The sequence below is a fragment of the Neovison vison genome, chromosome 9 (assembly GCF_020171115.1).
Source record: "Neovison vison isolate M4711 chromosome 9, ASM_NN_V1, whole genome shotgun sequence".
Taxonomy (NCBI): Eukaryota; Metazoa; Chordata; class Mammalia; order Carnivora; family Mustelidae; genus Neogale; species Neogale vison.
In genome coordinates, this window is record NC_058099.1 from 94,326,792 (window position 1) to 94,343,992 (window position 17,201).

The 17,201-nt window shown below is 49.2% G+C and overlaps 1 protein-coding gene and 1 long non-coding RNA gene across 11 annotated transcripts in view; one reads left to right on the forward strand and one right to left on the reverse strand.

Moving 5' to 3' along the window:
• The window catches only part of LOC122917739, a 120,394-nt gene extending 104,217 nt beyond the window's left edge, over positions 1 to 16,177 (reverse strand). For all 9 annotated transcript variants that reach the window (XR_006386457.1, XR_006386454.1, XR_006386458.1 and 6 more), the window contains exon 1: positions 16,124 to 16,177. This is a non-coding gene — a long non-coding RNA (uncharacterized LOC122917739). The remainder of the gene's footprint in view (positions 1 to 16,123) is intronic.
• Positions 16,178 to 16,327: 150 nt separating this feature from the next.
• Positions 16,328 to 17,201, forward strand: part of VLDLR (very low density lipoprotein receptor) — a 29,705-nt gene continuing 28,831 nt past the window's right edge. Inside the window, exon 1 of one of the 2 annotated variants that reach the window (XM_044265967.1) lies at positions 16,328 to 16,615. In XM_044265967.1, coding sequence (XP_044121902.1) covers positions 16,534 to 16,615 — 82 coding nt within the window. In that variant the 5' untranslated portion in view covers positions 16,328 to 16,533. The remainder of the gene's footprint in view (positions 16,616 to 17,201) is intronic. The other variant, XM_044265966.1, reaches the window with a different exon arrangement.

A 17,201-nucleotide genomic window follows, 5' to 3' on the forward strand; every position in this document is an offset into this window, starting at 1 on the left:
AGAGCCCAGAAGTAAAGCCACTATTATAGGGTCAATCAATCTACAACAAAGGAGACAAGAAGAGACAATGAGGATAAGACAGTCTCTTCAACAAACGGTGCTGGGAAAACTGGACAGCTACATGCAAAAAATGAAATTGAGCCACTTTATATACCATACAAAAAAAATTCCTTAAAATGGATTAAAGACCTAACTGTGGGACTTGGGACCATAAAACTCCCAAAATAAAACAAAGGCGGTCATCTTCTTGACACCAGCCTTAGCAACATTTTTCTAGGTATCCTCCTCAGGCAAGAGAAAGAAAAACAAAATGAACTATTGGGACTGCACCAAAATAAAAAGCTTTGGCACACCAAGGGGAACCATCAACAAAACAGAAAGGCACTACTGAGTGGAGAAGGTATCTGCAAATGTTGTATCTGATAAGGGCTCGTATGCAAAATGTAAAAAGAACTTCTGCAACTCAACACCAAAAGACAAATAAGCGGAGTAAGAACAGGCAGAGGATCTAAAGAGACACATTTCCACAGAAGACATAGAGATGACATAGAGAAGACATACAGACACGTGAAAAGAGGCTCAACATCACTCATCATCTGGGAAATGCAAATCAAAACCACAACAAGGTATCACCTTCTATCTGTCAGAATGGTTAGAACCAAAAAGGCAAGAAATAGCTAGTTTGGAGAGGACAGGTAGAAAAAGGAAGATTTGTGCACTGTTGGCAGGAAGGTAAATTGGTGCGGCCACTGGGGAAAACAGCCTAGTGATTCCTCAAAAAAATATAAATAGAAATAGCATATGATCTAATAACTTTGCTACTGAGTATTTACCCAAAGAAAACAAAAACACTAACTCAAAAAAATATATATATGGACACACTTATGTTTATATGGCATGTTGCCATATGGTCATATGGCAATTGTCCCAGCAGCCAGATTATGGAAACAACCCAGTGTCCATCAATAGATGAATGGATAAAGAAGAGATGGTACATAAACACACACACACACAGGAATATTACTCAGCCATAAAGAAGAAAGAGATCATGCCATCTGCACGAACATGGATAACCTACCTCTAAGAGGGTGTTTGGGTCTCTAAGAGCACATTTTGGTTGGCACAGTGACTGGAGGTATGTTGCTGGCCTTTAGTGGGAAGGACCAAGAATTCTAGACAAAGCAACGCAGGTAACACATACTAGACATCAAGAAAAATGGCTCACACGATCCCAAGATCCAAAGATATTCCACCAGGCACCAAGGACCTCTTCCCTGTTTGTAGTGATCTGAGCCTAGATCCCGGTTCTATTTTATATAAAAGCACAATGTATCTGGGTGGTTTTAAAATACACTGTAATTTCGGGGCGCCTGGGTGGCTCAGTGGGTTAAAGCCTCTGCCTTCAGCTCAGGTCATGATCTCAGGGTCCTGGGATCGAGCCCCTCATGGGGCTCTCTGCTCAGCGGGGAGCCTGCTTCCCCTCTCTCTCTCTGCCTCTCTGCCCACTTGTGATCTCTGTCACATAAATAAATAAATAAATAAGATAAATCTTTAAAAATACACTGCAATTTCTAGGAATGCAGCTATCACGTACAGTACAAGGAAGACTGTTTATTTGGTTTAGAACATTACTAATTACAGCTCATCATTTCCAAATAGCACATCACTAAGAGCTATGCCCCTCAGGACGGGAGTCTCCAACTCACGATTCCTGTAACGGTCGGCAGACGTGCTCAAGAAGATTGCGCGTGTGCAACATCGGACTGCCGCATTGTGTCTGCTGCAGTTGGGTCATATGGCTTTATTACAAATTGCTTTTGATTCCTTTTTTCTTTATGCTACTCTTAGGAAATTACTCCAATTATATTTTGGGGTTATATGCACACCTATGATATAATCTATGATTTCTACTGCAGGATAGGGAAGGGGCATTTCAAGATTCAGCAACTGAGAGTTGAGAACCAGTCCCCTATCTCATCAAACACAGTGCAGACTCCTGTCTGGGCCACGGGGATCTTCAGGTGGAGGGAAGGGGGGAGGGAGGGTCTCCTACTCAGTATTATCCCAGGCAAGGGAGCCCCATGCAACAAGCTTCTCAGGACCCCGACCGCCCTCTTGCTGAATTCATCCACTCAAGCCATTCACTGAAGGCCAGAACCCTTGCTTTTGGAAACAAGGCTCCAGTATCTCTGTGTACCCCTAGTGCTTTTAATAGAGGCCTTTTTATACGTCAATGGTGTTTGATCGCCCAGCCCACCACCGACAAGGCTTCTATACCCTGACATTCAATACGGGAGGGTGTTGAGATTTTGGTCCCCTTTCCCCCTACCAGGAGGGTCACTAAGGCCCTTATGCCGATGTTCTCATTCCACCCCTTCCCTTATAACTTTAAGTTCTGACTATCAAAACACTGTCACAGCCAATGTCTCACTGGATCCTGCATGAAAACCAGTGACCATCACTCACATGTGCCTTCTCTCTTTGGAGCCAGATGAAAGGCTGTAGGAGATAAGTAAGGTGAAAACTGTCTCCTTACACCAGCCAAACTAAGTGAGGTTCAAAGACGCCATGCTCAGGAGTCACAGGGCCCAGATGCAAACCCCAGTTTCTGAATCCAAATGCCAGCCCTCATCACATCACATTAGAGAGATAAAAAATGAAAAATGTTGCAAAGCCATCCCAGGGTCAAAAAAAGTCCCTTCCACAACACTCCTTGGAAAATGTATCCTTTGTTTCTTAAACAAGGCAACAGTCATCCTCTAGACAAGCAGAGGGGGCATTATTTACATTTGGGGTGTATCTTACCACCAGTAGGGTCCAGAAATCCTAACACACACACACACACACACACACACACACACACACAGACACACACACTGACACAATCTCCTACTGGTTACTCACTCAGCTGCTTATCAGTGGACAGTATCCAGGTAATTTAAAGTTTTATCAAGGGGTTGCAAATCTCACGTTATCAAGCATGGCTGCTATCATGGCGTTATCAAACATGGCTGCTATCATGGAGTTATCAAACATGGCTGCTATCATGGCGTTATCAAGCATGGCTGCTATCATGGAGTTATCAAACATGGTTGCTATCATGGAGTTATCAAACATGGCTGCTATCATGACGTTATCAAGCATGGCTGCTATCATGGAGTTATCAAACATGGCTGCTATCATGGAGTTATCAAACATGGTTGCTATCATGGAGTTATCAAACATGGCTGCTATCATGACGTTATCAAGCATGGCTGCTATCATGGCGTTATCAAGCATGGCTGCTATCATGGAGTTATCAAACATGGCTGCTATCATGGAGTTATCAAACATGGTTGCTATCATGGAGTTATCAAACATGGCTGCTATCATGGAGTTATCAAACATGGCTGCTTACTGTCGGCCACGTTCCTGAACTCAGAGGTCCTATGGAGTCTGGGGAAGAAGAGAAAGTTTTAAGAGGGCCACTTTTTAGTGTTATTCACCACCAGAGCAGGAGAGCTCTCCGCTCCGAAATCCCACATTGCTCTGGCGAGGGCCATTCTCCCTTTCCCGCATGGAGCATGGGCACCTTGCCGTCTCTCTGCATGAGGCATCTCTGCACTGCGGGAGAGCTGGCCGGGTTCTGGCCGAAGGGCTCTCCTGCTCTCAGATCCGTGAGCACAGGCAGCTCCGTGAGCGGGAATGGCTGTGGGCTTCCAGGCCCTGGAAGCAGGTGCTCAGGCCATGAACTGGAGCATCTCCAGGCTGCAGGCAGGGGACAGACGTGCTCCCCCAGTGCCCACCCAGCAGAGCTCAGACCTTACGAACGGCGTATGGTCCATGTCATCTAGATCACTGAGCGAGCACCATGGATCGCATTCAGTGGTTGCAACGACACACGGCGGAAGCCTACTGTTAACTTCTTTCCATGAAGCCTTTTCAGTGCCATACAGGTCTGTCTGTGTCCGGTCCCAGACTCTGCGCTGCTGAGTTACACAGGGATTCCAGTATAAAGTGTCGCGTGTAGGAGAGGCCCATGCTATGTGTTCCATAAGGCCAGAACGTTACGAAGGCCTCAGACATGTTGAGTTTGGATCCCAGCGGGGATTTCAGGAGGTCATAGGAAGTATTCCCGGGGTGCAGATTATCCTCATTAACCACTTAAGGCCCTTTAAATGTGTGCATGTTGCAGACCCCTAGTTGTGTGGGCTCCAGGGTTGTGACCCCCAAAATTACAGGAATGTCGATACAGCTGAAGAGACTGGACAGAGTCCTGAAAGTTTAAGAAGACCAGAAGGAAGGCCAAGCTACATGGTGACCACAAAGTAATGTTTTATGACCCTCAGCCTTCTCGGGCATAACAACATGTACATAACGGCAACAATTTCATGTGCCACGTGACACTTCCCACGTGACACTAACAACCAAGGTCAACGATAAGCTGTGATGTAACGCATGACCGCAGCGGCGGGTTCTGCGTCGGAAGAGGGGGCGGTGAGCTCACGGAGACAGGTGGGGGGCAGGAGGCTCCAAGTGTCCCGCCTAAAGGGGTTAGCCTTGGTAAGGAAAGACGCTGGCGATTTCTTAGCAAGAAGATGAACTTAGCCGAGAAGATGAACTTGGCCGTCCGATCACAAACAAAATGCCACAAGCCAAGGCAAATAAATCAGACTCCCAACATACCCTCAAGAAGATTTTTTTTTAAATTAAACAAGGGAGTATTTGGGGAGAAAACCACAAAGAGCCCTTCAAAAGCCCAGATAACCACATGAAAAGGTGCAGTCGGCTCGCTGCTGGGGTTGTAAACCCAACACGCACGCGTGCCAAGTCTAGGCGCAGGACAGGTATCTACAGCCGAGCCAGGTTTCAATGGCCAGTAACACCGCCTTCCGGAGACACCTCGGTGATTAAGCAAACGAAGATTCTGCTGGAGCAGAAACTCCACGTGACAGGGAACAGACCTGGGGGTGGAAATCAGCGGATGACAGCCTTTTCACATCTGAGTCCAAGGAAACCGGAAGAGGATTGACCTGATTGGTCAAAAGTTCCTGCTTTCACCTTCAATTTCCAAATAACCCGTGTTATAATATTTCCAATAATTCCTCCAGCGGATCTTCCCCTGAAGCAGACTTGATTTCAGGAAATGCTAAGAGCCACACGGCAGAGTTCCATCAATCTTCATAGTCTGTAAATTATCTCCCATGGGCAGAACCTGCTGAGATTTCTAGAGAGAGTGAGCCGGGAGGCAGGGCCCAGATCAGATCCAGGGGGCAGAGTGAAAAAAAAAAGGGAAAAGAAGCAACCTGATTGATGTGACTAAAATTCCCTCGCAAAGACAGAAAATAGGACTTTACCTGCCACAAATGATAACTCCTGGTTTTTTTTTTCTTTTTTCAAGTTATTAAGAGAATTTCTTACTTCTGTACTCTGCCATAAGACCCTAATCAAAACAACACAGGGAGATGGGATGTTTTTGTTTCTCTTTTTAGTGACTCCCGTCTACGACTCAGGGGTTTTGTCTGTGAGGAGCCAATGATAACACGGATCCTACTTGGTATCTCTTGTTTTGTTCTGTCGTTTCGCTTTTCTCTGGCTCCAGAAAAAAAAAAAAAAAAAAAAAAGTGCTAGATGAACGTCAACTCTGAGAATGGCCATTTGGGAGAAAAGAAGGAGAAACTATAAAAATGTTCAGTGTGCCCTTTTTAAAGCCTGTGACGTAGAGCTCATCAAGAGACCTCACGTACGTGAAGGCATCTTGCCCCCTTTAGCGCCGATGCCCATCTTTCCGTATGTGAGATTTTTAACTCAAACAATCCGAGGACACTGGCTTTAACCCTGAAAGCTGATCTATGCGTGAGCTCCTCCGAACTGCCACACAAGGATTATTCTCCCGAGCGTGGGTCCCCAGGCTCCTCCGGGGAGTAATGATGTCATGTTTGCCGAGTGCTTTGAACCTTCTCAGAAGAAAGGCAGTGTGTGTGCAAAGTCAAGACATTCTTCACACACTATGTAAGACAGAGCCTTCGTTTTTTCTGTTTCATACTTAGAACACCGCCCCTCTAGCCAGGCTACGCTATAAAAGAGAGAGAAGATCTTCTGTGACCTTCGCAGATTTTCTCTTGAATGTTCTGAATAGTCTTTATGCCAACCAGCCCTCTCTCCCTCAGCTCTTTGTTCTTTCTTGGCATCTTTGGCAAAGCCAAGAGAGCAATGAAGAAATGCAAAGAGACAAAACTAAACCACTCTCCACCCACCCTGCAGTCACTTCTTCCCAGAAAGTTGCCTCTCTGAAATTCCCCAAGAGAACCGCAAGAAATGAATTAAAAGATCTGTTTGGATAGTCATTCTAATTCAATGCATAAACATGGCAGGCCTCCTAAGTACTTAAACCATAATTCTTACCCTTCAAGGTGCTTACTTCTGATGGCAGGAAAGGAATACATTTTGATTGCAGAGAAGGATGTTGGTGATATTGGGGTGTTTGTGTTAAGAAGGTGAAAGGTAAATATTAGATCTAGGGCAAATCTTGGGTATGCCTCTTCTCCCAAACCCCAGTATCCCAATTCCTGTATTATCACCCTCTCCATCTCTACCTCTAAAAGACCTCTGATCTGTGCTTCCAAATGGCCTTCCATTATCCTCTTCCCAAAGCAAATCCAAGTCAATTTACGAACAAGCTCTGATTGGGGTCATTAGCCATCAATCATCCTTCCATTTGGGTCAGTAAGCAAGAGGTCCCCCCGCCCCATCTCTAGAAGAAAGTCCCTCCGAAGGGCGAAGCGTTGTATCTCTTTCACATGCAAGAACTGTCCTTCCAGAAAAATCATTAGATCCAGCCCAGATTTCTGCTGTAATAAACACACCTTCTGAGAGAGTTCCATTTCTCCTGGATCAGGGCAAACAGTTCTTAAGATCTCAAAATAGAATTCTTATCTCTAGGAGGTGCTAATTCTAGTCCCACAGTGGTGGGCACAACCGCAACTGTGCTTTGTGATCCTATCAGATCAGCTGAAATCACGATTCATTTATGTTCAAAAAACACACTTTCTCTCCCACACAATTTATTCAAGGGTTCCTTTAAGATGGCAGTGGAAGACCCAGCTTCTGCTGGAAGTGCTTCTCCAAGGACAATGGACTCCCCTTAACTTTTTGATCTGTCTGTCCATTCATTCCCGACTTCTGACTCCAGGAATCATTAAGTGGCCTTTCCTCTCTTAGACGGCAAACTCTGTCCTGCCTCATAATTGAGTGGGCACTCGATAAATGAACGCTATAGTGCCCTGAGGGATAATGCACTTCCTATTGGCAGCAAATCCGGGAGAAACTTCCTTAGAAGAAAGCACTGTCAATTACCACTTAACAAGCCTGAATTTTGGCTCCCAGAGAAAAAGCAAACAAAACAGTAACAGCTCACCCCCAACGGCAGCCACATCGCTATCTGGCCCCTGCACTCCAGTCCCCTGGCAAGTGGCTGGCCCCACAGCAGGTCCTTGTTGGTCGACTGACTCAGGGAGGCGGGAGAACGGCGATACGTAATCCATCACTGATAGGTGGACGTCAGCTGGGTGCCTGACCGTCGGGCTCTGCGGAGCGGCTGACCTCCCGTGGTCTTTGGCTCTCTTACAGCTCACATGGAGCTGGGATCAGAGATGTCAGCGGCAGCAGGAGGCGCAGAGAGGCCAGGGAGGCCATTCTGGAACACTAGCAGGGGATTTGCTCTTTCCTCTGCCGCAGCCACCCCAACTTCCCTGTCTCCCCAGGGGGAGGCCTCTTCCAACCCGACTGCACCGCCTGCCTTCTCTGCTACCCTGGGCCAGGCCGGAGCTTCACGCTGGACCCCGAGTGATCCGCAATTAGAATGTGAGTCACCTCGGAAGTTCACGCCCGGGCCCCGTGTCCAAACTGGTTATCAGACTGGTCTAGAGTAGAATTTCAGTGTGGCTATTCTGGAAGGCTCTCCAGGGGATCTGCACGTGCAGGCCCACGGCCCACCTTCATTCCAACCCTCGGCCCACCCTGCAATCCCTCTGCCTTTTACAGGGGGCGCTGAAGACAACAACAACAACAAACATCGCTTCTGACAATAGTACCTCGCAATTCCTGGCCTTTCTTTCTATGCCAGGCACTGCTCTAAGTGCTTTACTCATACGAATGCCCTGAATTCTCATAAGAAGTGGGTGCATTTATCATTCTTATGTTTCAGGTGAAAACACTGAGGCATAGGAAGAGGTTAAACAATTTGCCTGGAACTTCAGAGCTAGTCTGTGATAGAGGCAGGCTTTGAACTGGCTCCAGCACCTTCTCTCTCAACCATTCACCTATACTGCCTCTCCATATTCCAAACACAAAGGCTTTCAGCAATCACAGAGGGGCCCTGGGATCCTGTATGGACATAATCATCTACTCAGAGAACCGTATTTCTGAATATACACATCTGCTCCCACTACCCCGACCAGAAACCTCTGATGGCTTACTAACTGTTCACGGGATGCAAATCCAAGCAATATAAAAACACCTTCCTCGACTGCACTGGGCGAACCCTCTGCTATCTCCTCCCACCGTCAGCCCCTCTACCCTCCAACAATTCCAAAGGACACAGTTCCTTCCATCCACCCTATGGTAGATGACCCTAACGATAGGCTTGGGAACAAGGACTGCCCCCTCCACGCTGCGGATATGGTTGTTATCGGCATTCCCACTCCTCGTGAGTGTGTTTCTGAAACAATTTAGAGATGCTAAGACAAAACCTCCCCCAAGATCAGGGCTGGAAGGAAGCGTCATCATTTAGAAACTCAGCCCTTCAAGGGGGTGAGCAGTAGTCTAACATGAACGTACACCAGATCCACAACAAGAAAACGTAAGCTACACCAACTCTCACCTTCACAAAACTTAAAGCTTAAAAAATGGAATGATCGTGATGAAATGATACATACTTACAGACCCTGCTGCATTACTCACAACTTACAGATTAAAATTCTCACATTCTAACGAGCGTTTCCATTCAGTTGGCTCAGTAGTGCCACAAAGCCCCCATTTCCTTAGCAACCCCTACTGTAAGAGTGTTTTAAATGCTGTAGTACTGCATCCCAAAACCTCCTGTGAATTGCAGTTACAGTGAATAAGAATGATCCAAATTGGGGGCAGAATCTTAGGAATTAGTTATCACGAGTGCCTGGAAAATAAAGTGAAACTGGTCCAGAATTTCATTGCTTCTTTCATTCCTTTTTTCATTCCTAAAAAACAGGTAAACCAAAACCCAACACTTTGCAAAGTATAGGATTCCCACCAGTGCACAGTGCAACGGGACGGTGGACATCCAACAGAGGTCTACTACAACTGAAATGTAAACCACTTGCAGTTTGCTCTCCTTTTTCCAGGTCTGTAAATCTCCCCACCGCCCTCTGGGCCTGCATTCACATCTGTTTTACTACTGGGCGAGACCCAGCTTGCGCCTTCTTTGTTCAGAGAGAGAACATCTTTCTGTTGGGCCCCCTAAGTTCCAAATCATGTCCCCTGACCCTACTCGTTATGTACTACTACACGTTACAGAATCCCCTGACTTCTCTCTCAGTCTAGCTCAGGATGTTTCGACTGTGATACCACTGACATTTTGAACCGGACAGATGATGCTTTGTTGTAGGGGCTGTCCTGTGTTCTGTAAGCTGTTTGTTTTAAAGTTTTGTTTTTTTTTTTTTTTAAGATTTTATGTATTTATTTGACAGAGAGAAATCACAAGTAGATGGAGAGGCAGGCAGAGAGAGAGAGGAAGGTAAGCAGGCCCCCTGCTGAGCAGAGAGCCCGATGCGGGACTCGATCCCAGGACCCTGAGGTCATGACCTGAGCCGAAAGCAGCGGCTTAACCCACTGAGCCACCCAGGCGCCCCTGTAAGCTGTTTGTTTTACAGCAGCCCTGGGCTCTAACCCCTGTAAGTCAGCAGCACCTGGGTCATTCCCCGCCACGGCCCAGGCAGGACAACTGAAAAACCGCTCCAGACATTGCCAAATGTTCCCCAAGGGCCGCATCACTCCCAGTAGGAACCACAGGTCAGGCCTCATGCTCAACCCCTTCTGGAGTTTCACTCCAGCTGTAAACACTTTCCCGTGTTGGGCCACATTTTTCCCCCTTTCTGAAATTGTTCAAAAGCAAGCCTGCAAAAACCGTCCTTGGCCTTGGGATTTCTAGGCGGTTTTCTTAGAGTGTAACCCTCAGTAGGGGCTCCTTTGTACTGAGTCCAAAACAAGCATTTGATTTCGGATGAGGTAGGGGTAGGGAGCTGACTTGGCCGTGACTCATGAGAAAGCAGCTGTTAGAACAGTCTTCCTGGTACCTGCATTGCTTTTGTGAATGGCCTCCAGGAGGGAGACCACGGCCATGTAACTTCCACTGGACGGTCATACCTGCAGTTTTGCCTAATGACTTACAGGACGCACCCTACATCCCTCAAGAGGCCACCTCTAAGTCAGCTACTTGTTACGAACAGAAAACTCGGTCCAAACGGACATAGGCAACAAAGAGAATTTACTGGCTCAGGTAAGTGAGAAGTCCTACAGAATCAGTGCTTGCAGGAGAAGCTGACCTCCAGTTGGGCTGAAGGTCAAGTTTGGGTGCCATCTCTCTGAATCTCTCAGCCTCTTCTCCAGGAGTCCACTGGCCTTCAAACTGGTTTCCGTGGTCATGGTACAATCACCATTCAAGTTCTGGTCCAAGGTCCATTGCTTCCCAGAGGGTGCCTTTCTAATGAAGCAGAAGTCCTGAGCGTCATTGTAGCTGAACAGACGTGAATAATGTGCTTGGGACTGAGGCATACCCATGGGGCCAGGACAAGGCCAGGGGCTGATGGGTTGAGACCCTCGAATCAATCACAGAGGCTGAAGGAGCTTATGCCGGAGACTTTAGAACAGTGGTTCTCGAAGTGCGTTCCCTGACCAGCGGCTTCAGCACGGTCTGGGGACTGGTAAATAGGGATTTCCACCCCCAGCCCAGAGTGCTGAGTCAGGCACTACAGGGTGGGGCCCAGCCATCCTTGTTTGAATAAGGCCTCCAGGCAATTCGCTGGAAGCTGAGGTTTGTGACCAGCTATAGCCGGTTTAGACCATCAAGCCCTCCCCACAAAGTCTGGAGTGGGGTGAATTTCACACACTTCACTGGGCTGTCACACAGACAGAAAAGGATACGGTGGAGGCGTCAGAAGTTACAAAATCCTTCAAAAGGGGAAAGTTCATTTCACGTCTTCCTGTGGCACCGCCATGGGGTAAGCAGAAATTCAAACCAGCAATTGACCTGATGATAACTCCTGCTTCCCTTCCCGGCTGGCAATCGGGGCTTGAGGCAAAGCAACACCCAACATCACGTGTGCATTTTCTGTGCGCCCTACCCTACTCACCCCGTAGAAATTGGACAAATACACGAATGCATATTTGAGAAAAGTAAAGCTAGTTGGCTGTTCAAACTGCATCGAAGAAGGCATTCTCTATGAAAGTTTCTTAGTCATGGCTCATCCTGGGAATCAGCCGGAGTAAGATTACATACGCAGCCCCTTGGGACAGACATGATACCCACTGGGTTATGACCTCCAAGGGAGGAGCTGAGAACCTGCACGTTCCACAGACACAGCCAGGAAGCCTTATGGATTATGCGGGTTTCTCGAAAACGCTACTCTAAGAGATATGTCCAAAGGGCTGGGGAGAAACATCTCACAAAGGAATTCTATGAACATTTGAGTACAAATAACAGTTTCTTCCTGTACCATCACTACCAGAGCCTCCTAATTGTTCTTCCTCTAGACAAACCTGCTTCCCAACTCCATCATTCTTCATACCACTGCCAGAATGAACGTTCTAGAATGCACTGGTTATCAGAGCTCCAATCAAAACCCATCACAACCATGGTTTCCTCCGGGGAAGAGAACTAGATGTGTTCCCAGGGAAGGACTTAGCTAGGTGTTACTGCCAATATTATAATACTTGGAGGCAGCAGTGGGCATGTATGTGTGTGTGTGTGTGTGTGTGTGTGTATAAGATTTACAGAAGTAAATTAGCAAATAAAGAGAGACATAACTGTACCAATTATAGTAATGTCAATACAATTCTGTGCCCTGAGAATAAAATTAAATACATTTTTTTAAAGTAAAGAAACAGAATATGTCAATATCTCTGGGTATTCAGAGTATGCTTTTAAAAATTCTTTTTCAATGGGGGGCACCTGGGTGGCTCAGTGGGTTAAGCCTCTGCCTTTGATTCAGGTCATGATCTCAGGGTCCTGGGGTCCAGCCCTACATGGGGCTCTCTACATGGGGAGCCTGCTTCCCCCTCTCTCTCCACCTGCCTCTCTGCCTGCTTGTGATCTCTCTGTCCAATAAATAAATAAATAAAACCCTTAAAAAATAAAAAATAAAAATTCTTTTTTAGGACACCTGGGTGGCTCAGTGGGTTAAGCCTCTGCCTTCAGCTCAGGTCATGATCTCAGGGTCCTGGGATCGAGCCCCACATCGGGCTCTCTGCTCAGCAGAGAGCCTGCTTCTCCCTCTGCCTGACGCTCCCTGTTTGTGCTCTCTAATAAAGAAATAAAATCTTTATAATTTCTTTTTCTCTTCATTTTATAATTACTCCTTTGTGAATCATAAGACTTAATAATATTTCAAAATTTAAAGGAAAGGCCATCTCCAGTCCTCACCTTGGATGAAGGCCAAGTGTTTTCGTGACATCGTACAGGTCTCCGCGTAAGCCAGGCCCACTTCTAGTTCTTACCCTTCTTCCCCACCGTTACTCCGCTTGAAACTCACCCATGAAGCATTCTGCCTCTCCTGCATTTTCCTTGAATACTCTTTGGCCTCTGTTCCCTCTGCTCGCCCCAGTCTTCCTTCCCCATTGACATCAGCACATCAGCCGGGCTAATGCCAGGTAAGGCTAAGCTAACAAAACCCCAGGAGAGGAACGCAACACAGGTTGATTTTGCATTCACTCTATGTAAAGAGGCTTCAAGTTTCTCCTCCGAAGACCCAGGTAGTAAATATTTTAGGCTTTGTGAGCAACATGTGATTTTTGCTGCGTATTTTTCTTCTTTGTTTACTTCATTTATTGCTTTTTGGGTGGGTTGTGGGTTTTTTTGTACAGTCTTTTAAAAAACATACAAACCATTCTTAAACTCACAGGCCGTCCAAAAACAGGCCACTGGCCGTTTGCTGACCTCTACTATGACTATTGCCACATACATGCAGACAGCACAGAATTACTCATGACGTCATTCACACTGGGTCCATGAGACAGTCGTATCTTGCACATTTCTTATCATCAGAGAGCAGACAAAAAGCAAGGGTCTCATTCAAGCAATGAAATGCCCCACTCTGTAAATGACACCCTGTAACTTCTCGCAAATACCTGCCCCAAATTTGCCCTTCTGTGGGGCATTTCGACCATAGTGGGGCCAGAAAGTACAACCCTACCAAGTGACCGTGACTTGCTCAAAATGATGACTCTACTCAGCTCTGAGTCAACTGCCCTGGGAAGTCTTCTCTGGCACCCTAGCTCCCCAGCCAGATGAGCTACCCTCCCCTATAATCTCACAGAACCTTGAGCATCCCTGCGCTGTGCTCTTTCTCTGCTGTCCCCACCAGATCCTGAACTTCCTCCAGTTGGCATCCCCCTATGCCTACTGCAGAGCACAGGGCTACCTCCCAAGGATGCCCGAAGCCTGTTGTCTCCACAAAAAAATAAATGTGATGGACTGTGGGAGTGAACGCTTGCCTCTGCGTTTACCTGAAGGCTTCTGAATCTAGCACCGTCCACCTTCCTGACACCAGTTGGTTCAACCACACCCGTCTCCTCTCATGATCAATTTCTTGTTTTGGTTACACAGTTATTTTCTGTATTAAGTTCATTTCTTCTTTTAATTGTTTTCTCCTATCACCGCTTTGCAGAGACCTGGTCCTTGAGGCCACAGAGCGCTCTGACTTTATGTGGCTTAGTTTTGCTCTCGGCTTACAGGTCAGAGGGCCGGCACAGAGAGGCACAGTCATTTTCCTAAGTTACACAGCCAATGAGAGGTCCAGCTAAAACGTTCTGGTTTGGTTCAACAACAAAGCCACCAGATTGAACACATAGCCTCAGCTAAGTTCACCCACAGTTTATTTATATCCCTTGGAGGAGCAGAAAGCAAAATACATGTTCGTCAACTGTATGTCTATTGTACCATATCAGGATTTAGCTTGTAGTACCCATGCATTGATCTCTGAGAAAAAGACTAAACGCAAGCCCCACAGACTGTTTATTAACACTGTGCTTTTCCTTATGGATTCCACTCACCCCTCTACCACCTTTCCTCATCTGCAGATCTTTCGGAACCCTGAGAATATTGAAGGCAATGTGCCCCAAAGGTTTTACCATCACACCTTAATGCCTGTTAGGAGAACAACACCTACACGCATTTTCGCTACCCAACGGCGTAAGACAAATCCGAATTCAGTTTCACATGCAACATGTGCACAGCTCTGCAGTTGGAACTAAATGTACTAACTAAATGGAGTGGGCCAAACAGCCTTCGGAATGAGCGATAGTGTAACCCTCCACCAAAACAGAGTTAAGCCCCTTAATGTTTATCAGTTAGCCATCCTGATGTCCCCTGTCCCCACTAAAATGTATCCTGATCTGCAATTTTCCTTTTCTTGTCATCTCCTGGATACAGTAAGTTCCTCATAAACATCCCCTCTGATGGCTAGCCTTGACAGACGCCTAGAAGCACCAGGGCAAAGAGAATATAGATAAGCCGTTCCCACCACGTCTCGGATCACCAGCAGAACACCTCTAGAACATGGTCCTATTGAAACTGGCAAAGTCTGGGTTATTTTCAACCTGAAAATAACTTCAAAAAAAAAAAAGAAAAAGGAAAAGAATAAGAAAATATGTAAACCCTTTATTTAAGATGGAGAAATGGCTCCTTGTGCGCTCCAACTCTTGTTAAGTGCTTAATAAACCACCCGAGACCGTGCACCTCAGCCAGGCGAGAGTGTGCTAGAAAACTAAAGTAAACACACACACAAAACAAATTACAGGCTCAGGTCCTGCAGTGCACAAAACAAGAATCAGTCCTTAATCGGAATCTTGCCCTACTTCCTTTTTTTTCTTAAGCCTTATAATTAAATGTTACAAAGTGTATCCAGAAGAATAAACCTAGGTTCCCCCTCCCCCCTACAAGAAAAGGTTAAGCTTTTAATTACAGGCCCTCAAACTATCATTTTGTGCAATTAGCAATTAACTCTAATCGTTGATGAGTGAATGCAGGGCTGCGCTGGCAATCTCCCTCCTCCTAGCCTGGGTTATTTCAGGGCCCTTCTATCCCAGAGAACAAGCCACACACACACACACACACACACACACACACACACACACACACAGACACTCACTCACTCACTCTCTCATTGAAAAGCACATTCAATTTTTAGCGGAAACGGCGTCTCGGCCTGCGACTGAGACAGGCACCCCGAACCCCACCTCGGAGGAGCCCAAAGGTCTCGAGCCCGACCGCTCCATCACTTTCAGGTGGAGGGAGGAGGCCTGAGGAAGCCGCTACCTACCAGCCTCACAGGACCGGCCTGCCTTCGGGGGCGCAGGAGAGGGTGGCAGAGAGGGAGAGAGGGAGAGGCTCGCTGCCTCGGGAAGCCGCGGGTCCCCCCCGCCCCCGGCCCCGTTAGCGGGCGGGCGGTGGCAAGAGCCGCGCGAGTTGCATCAGCGCTCCCCGCCGCAGCCGCTGCCCGGGCCGCGCGGCCGGGAGGGCGCAGTAAGGACTGTAGGGAGCGCACGGCGGCGGCGGCGGCAGGTTCCCGAGATCAGGAAATTAGGGCAGGCACCGGGGATTGGAGGCGAGGGCGGCGCGCGAGCCAACCAGCGGCCGCCCCGGGCCCCCGTGAGCCCCGGGCGGACGCGCGGAGCCGCCGGGCCCCAGGGGCAGCCCGGGTGGCAGCGGCGGCCGCGGCCACTCCCGCCCGCACACACACTCCCGCACCCCCGCGCGGGCACCTGGCTGCCCGGAGCTCCCAAGAGCAGCGCGTCGTTGCGGGGGGGAAAGGAGGGCTGAAGCCGCCGCTCTCCCCACCACCCCCCTCCCGTCGCTGACCACTCCCCCTCCTGCCCCCTCCTCGCCGCTCACCCCGCGCTCCGGCAGCCGCCAGTGTGGGTGCTCCGCGGCCGGCTCCGCTCTCTTCTGCCTTCTCCTCTGCTCTCGCCTCCCCACCCCCTCTCCCTCCCCTCCCCTCCCCTCCCGTACCCTCCCCTCCTCTGCAGCGCCTGCATTATTTTCTGCCGGCAGGCTCGGCTTGCACGGCTGCTGCGGCCCGCGGAGGTGGGTGGGTGGGTGGGCTGGTGGGGAGGAGATTGTGCAAGTTGTAGGGGAGGGGGTGCCCTCTTCTTCCCTGCTCCCTTTCCCCCTTTCTAACTCCTTCCCCCTCCTCCTCCCCCTCCCCCCTCCCCGCCCCCACCTCCTTCCTCCTTTGCGAAGGGCTGGTAACTTGTTGTGCGGAGCTAGCGAGCGGCGGCGGCGGCACCATCCAGGCGGGCACCATGGGCACGTCCGCGCGCTGGGCGCTCTGGCTGCTGCTCGCGCTGTGCTGGGCGCCCCGGGAAAGCCGCGCCACCGGAGCGGGTGAGTGAGGACGCGCCCCTCCGCCGGCTGTCCGGACCCAGCCGGGGCGCCAGGGGGCCCCGAGGCGCGGGTCTCCTTTTGCCCACCCCCCTCCTAGGAGGCGCCTCTCCGCTCGGCTCGCCTTCTTTCCCTCCCAACCCTGGTGGCGCCTCTGAGCTGTCAGCGCCGCGGCCACGGGGAGCCGGGCTTGGGGGACAGCGGGATTTGGGGTGTCCTAAAGCCTCGCCTGAACTAGTCTTCATTCCCTTACACTCTGTCCCCCAAAGCCACTGTTTTGCCCCGTTTTTCAGCCCGCTTGGCCGGGGCTGGGGAATGTGGGCTTCGGAGCCTCTGAACAATGGTTCTGTCTGCTCTGCCAGGCGGAGTGTTAGGAAGGAGGCAGAGGGCCGGGTCGGGCCGAGCGGGGCGCGGGGGCCCGGGGCAAGCTCCTGGCACTTGAGGGAGGGTGGGAGTGTTCGGTGGTCGAGGGTGGGCGCCTCCGGGGACGCGGGGCGCCGGGTGCGGGTCCCGGCAGCGAGTCCCCGGTGACGGTGAGCGGGCGCACGTTCGATGGGCGGCAGCCGGGAGGCTCCAGGGAGCCACTTGA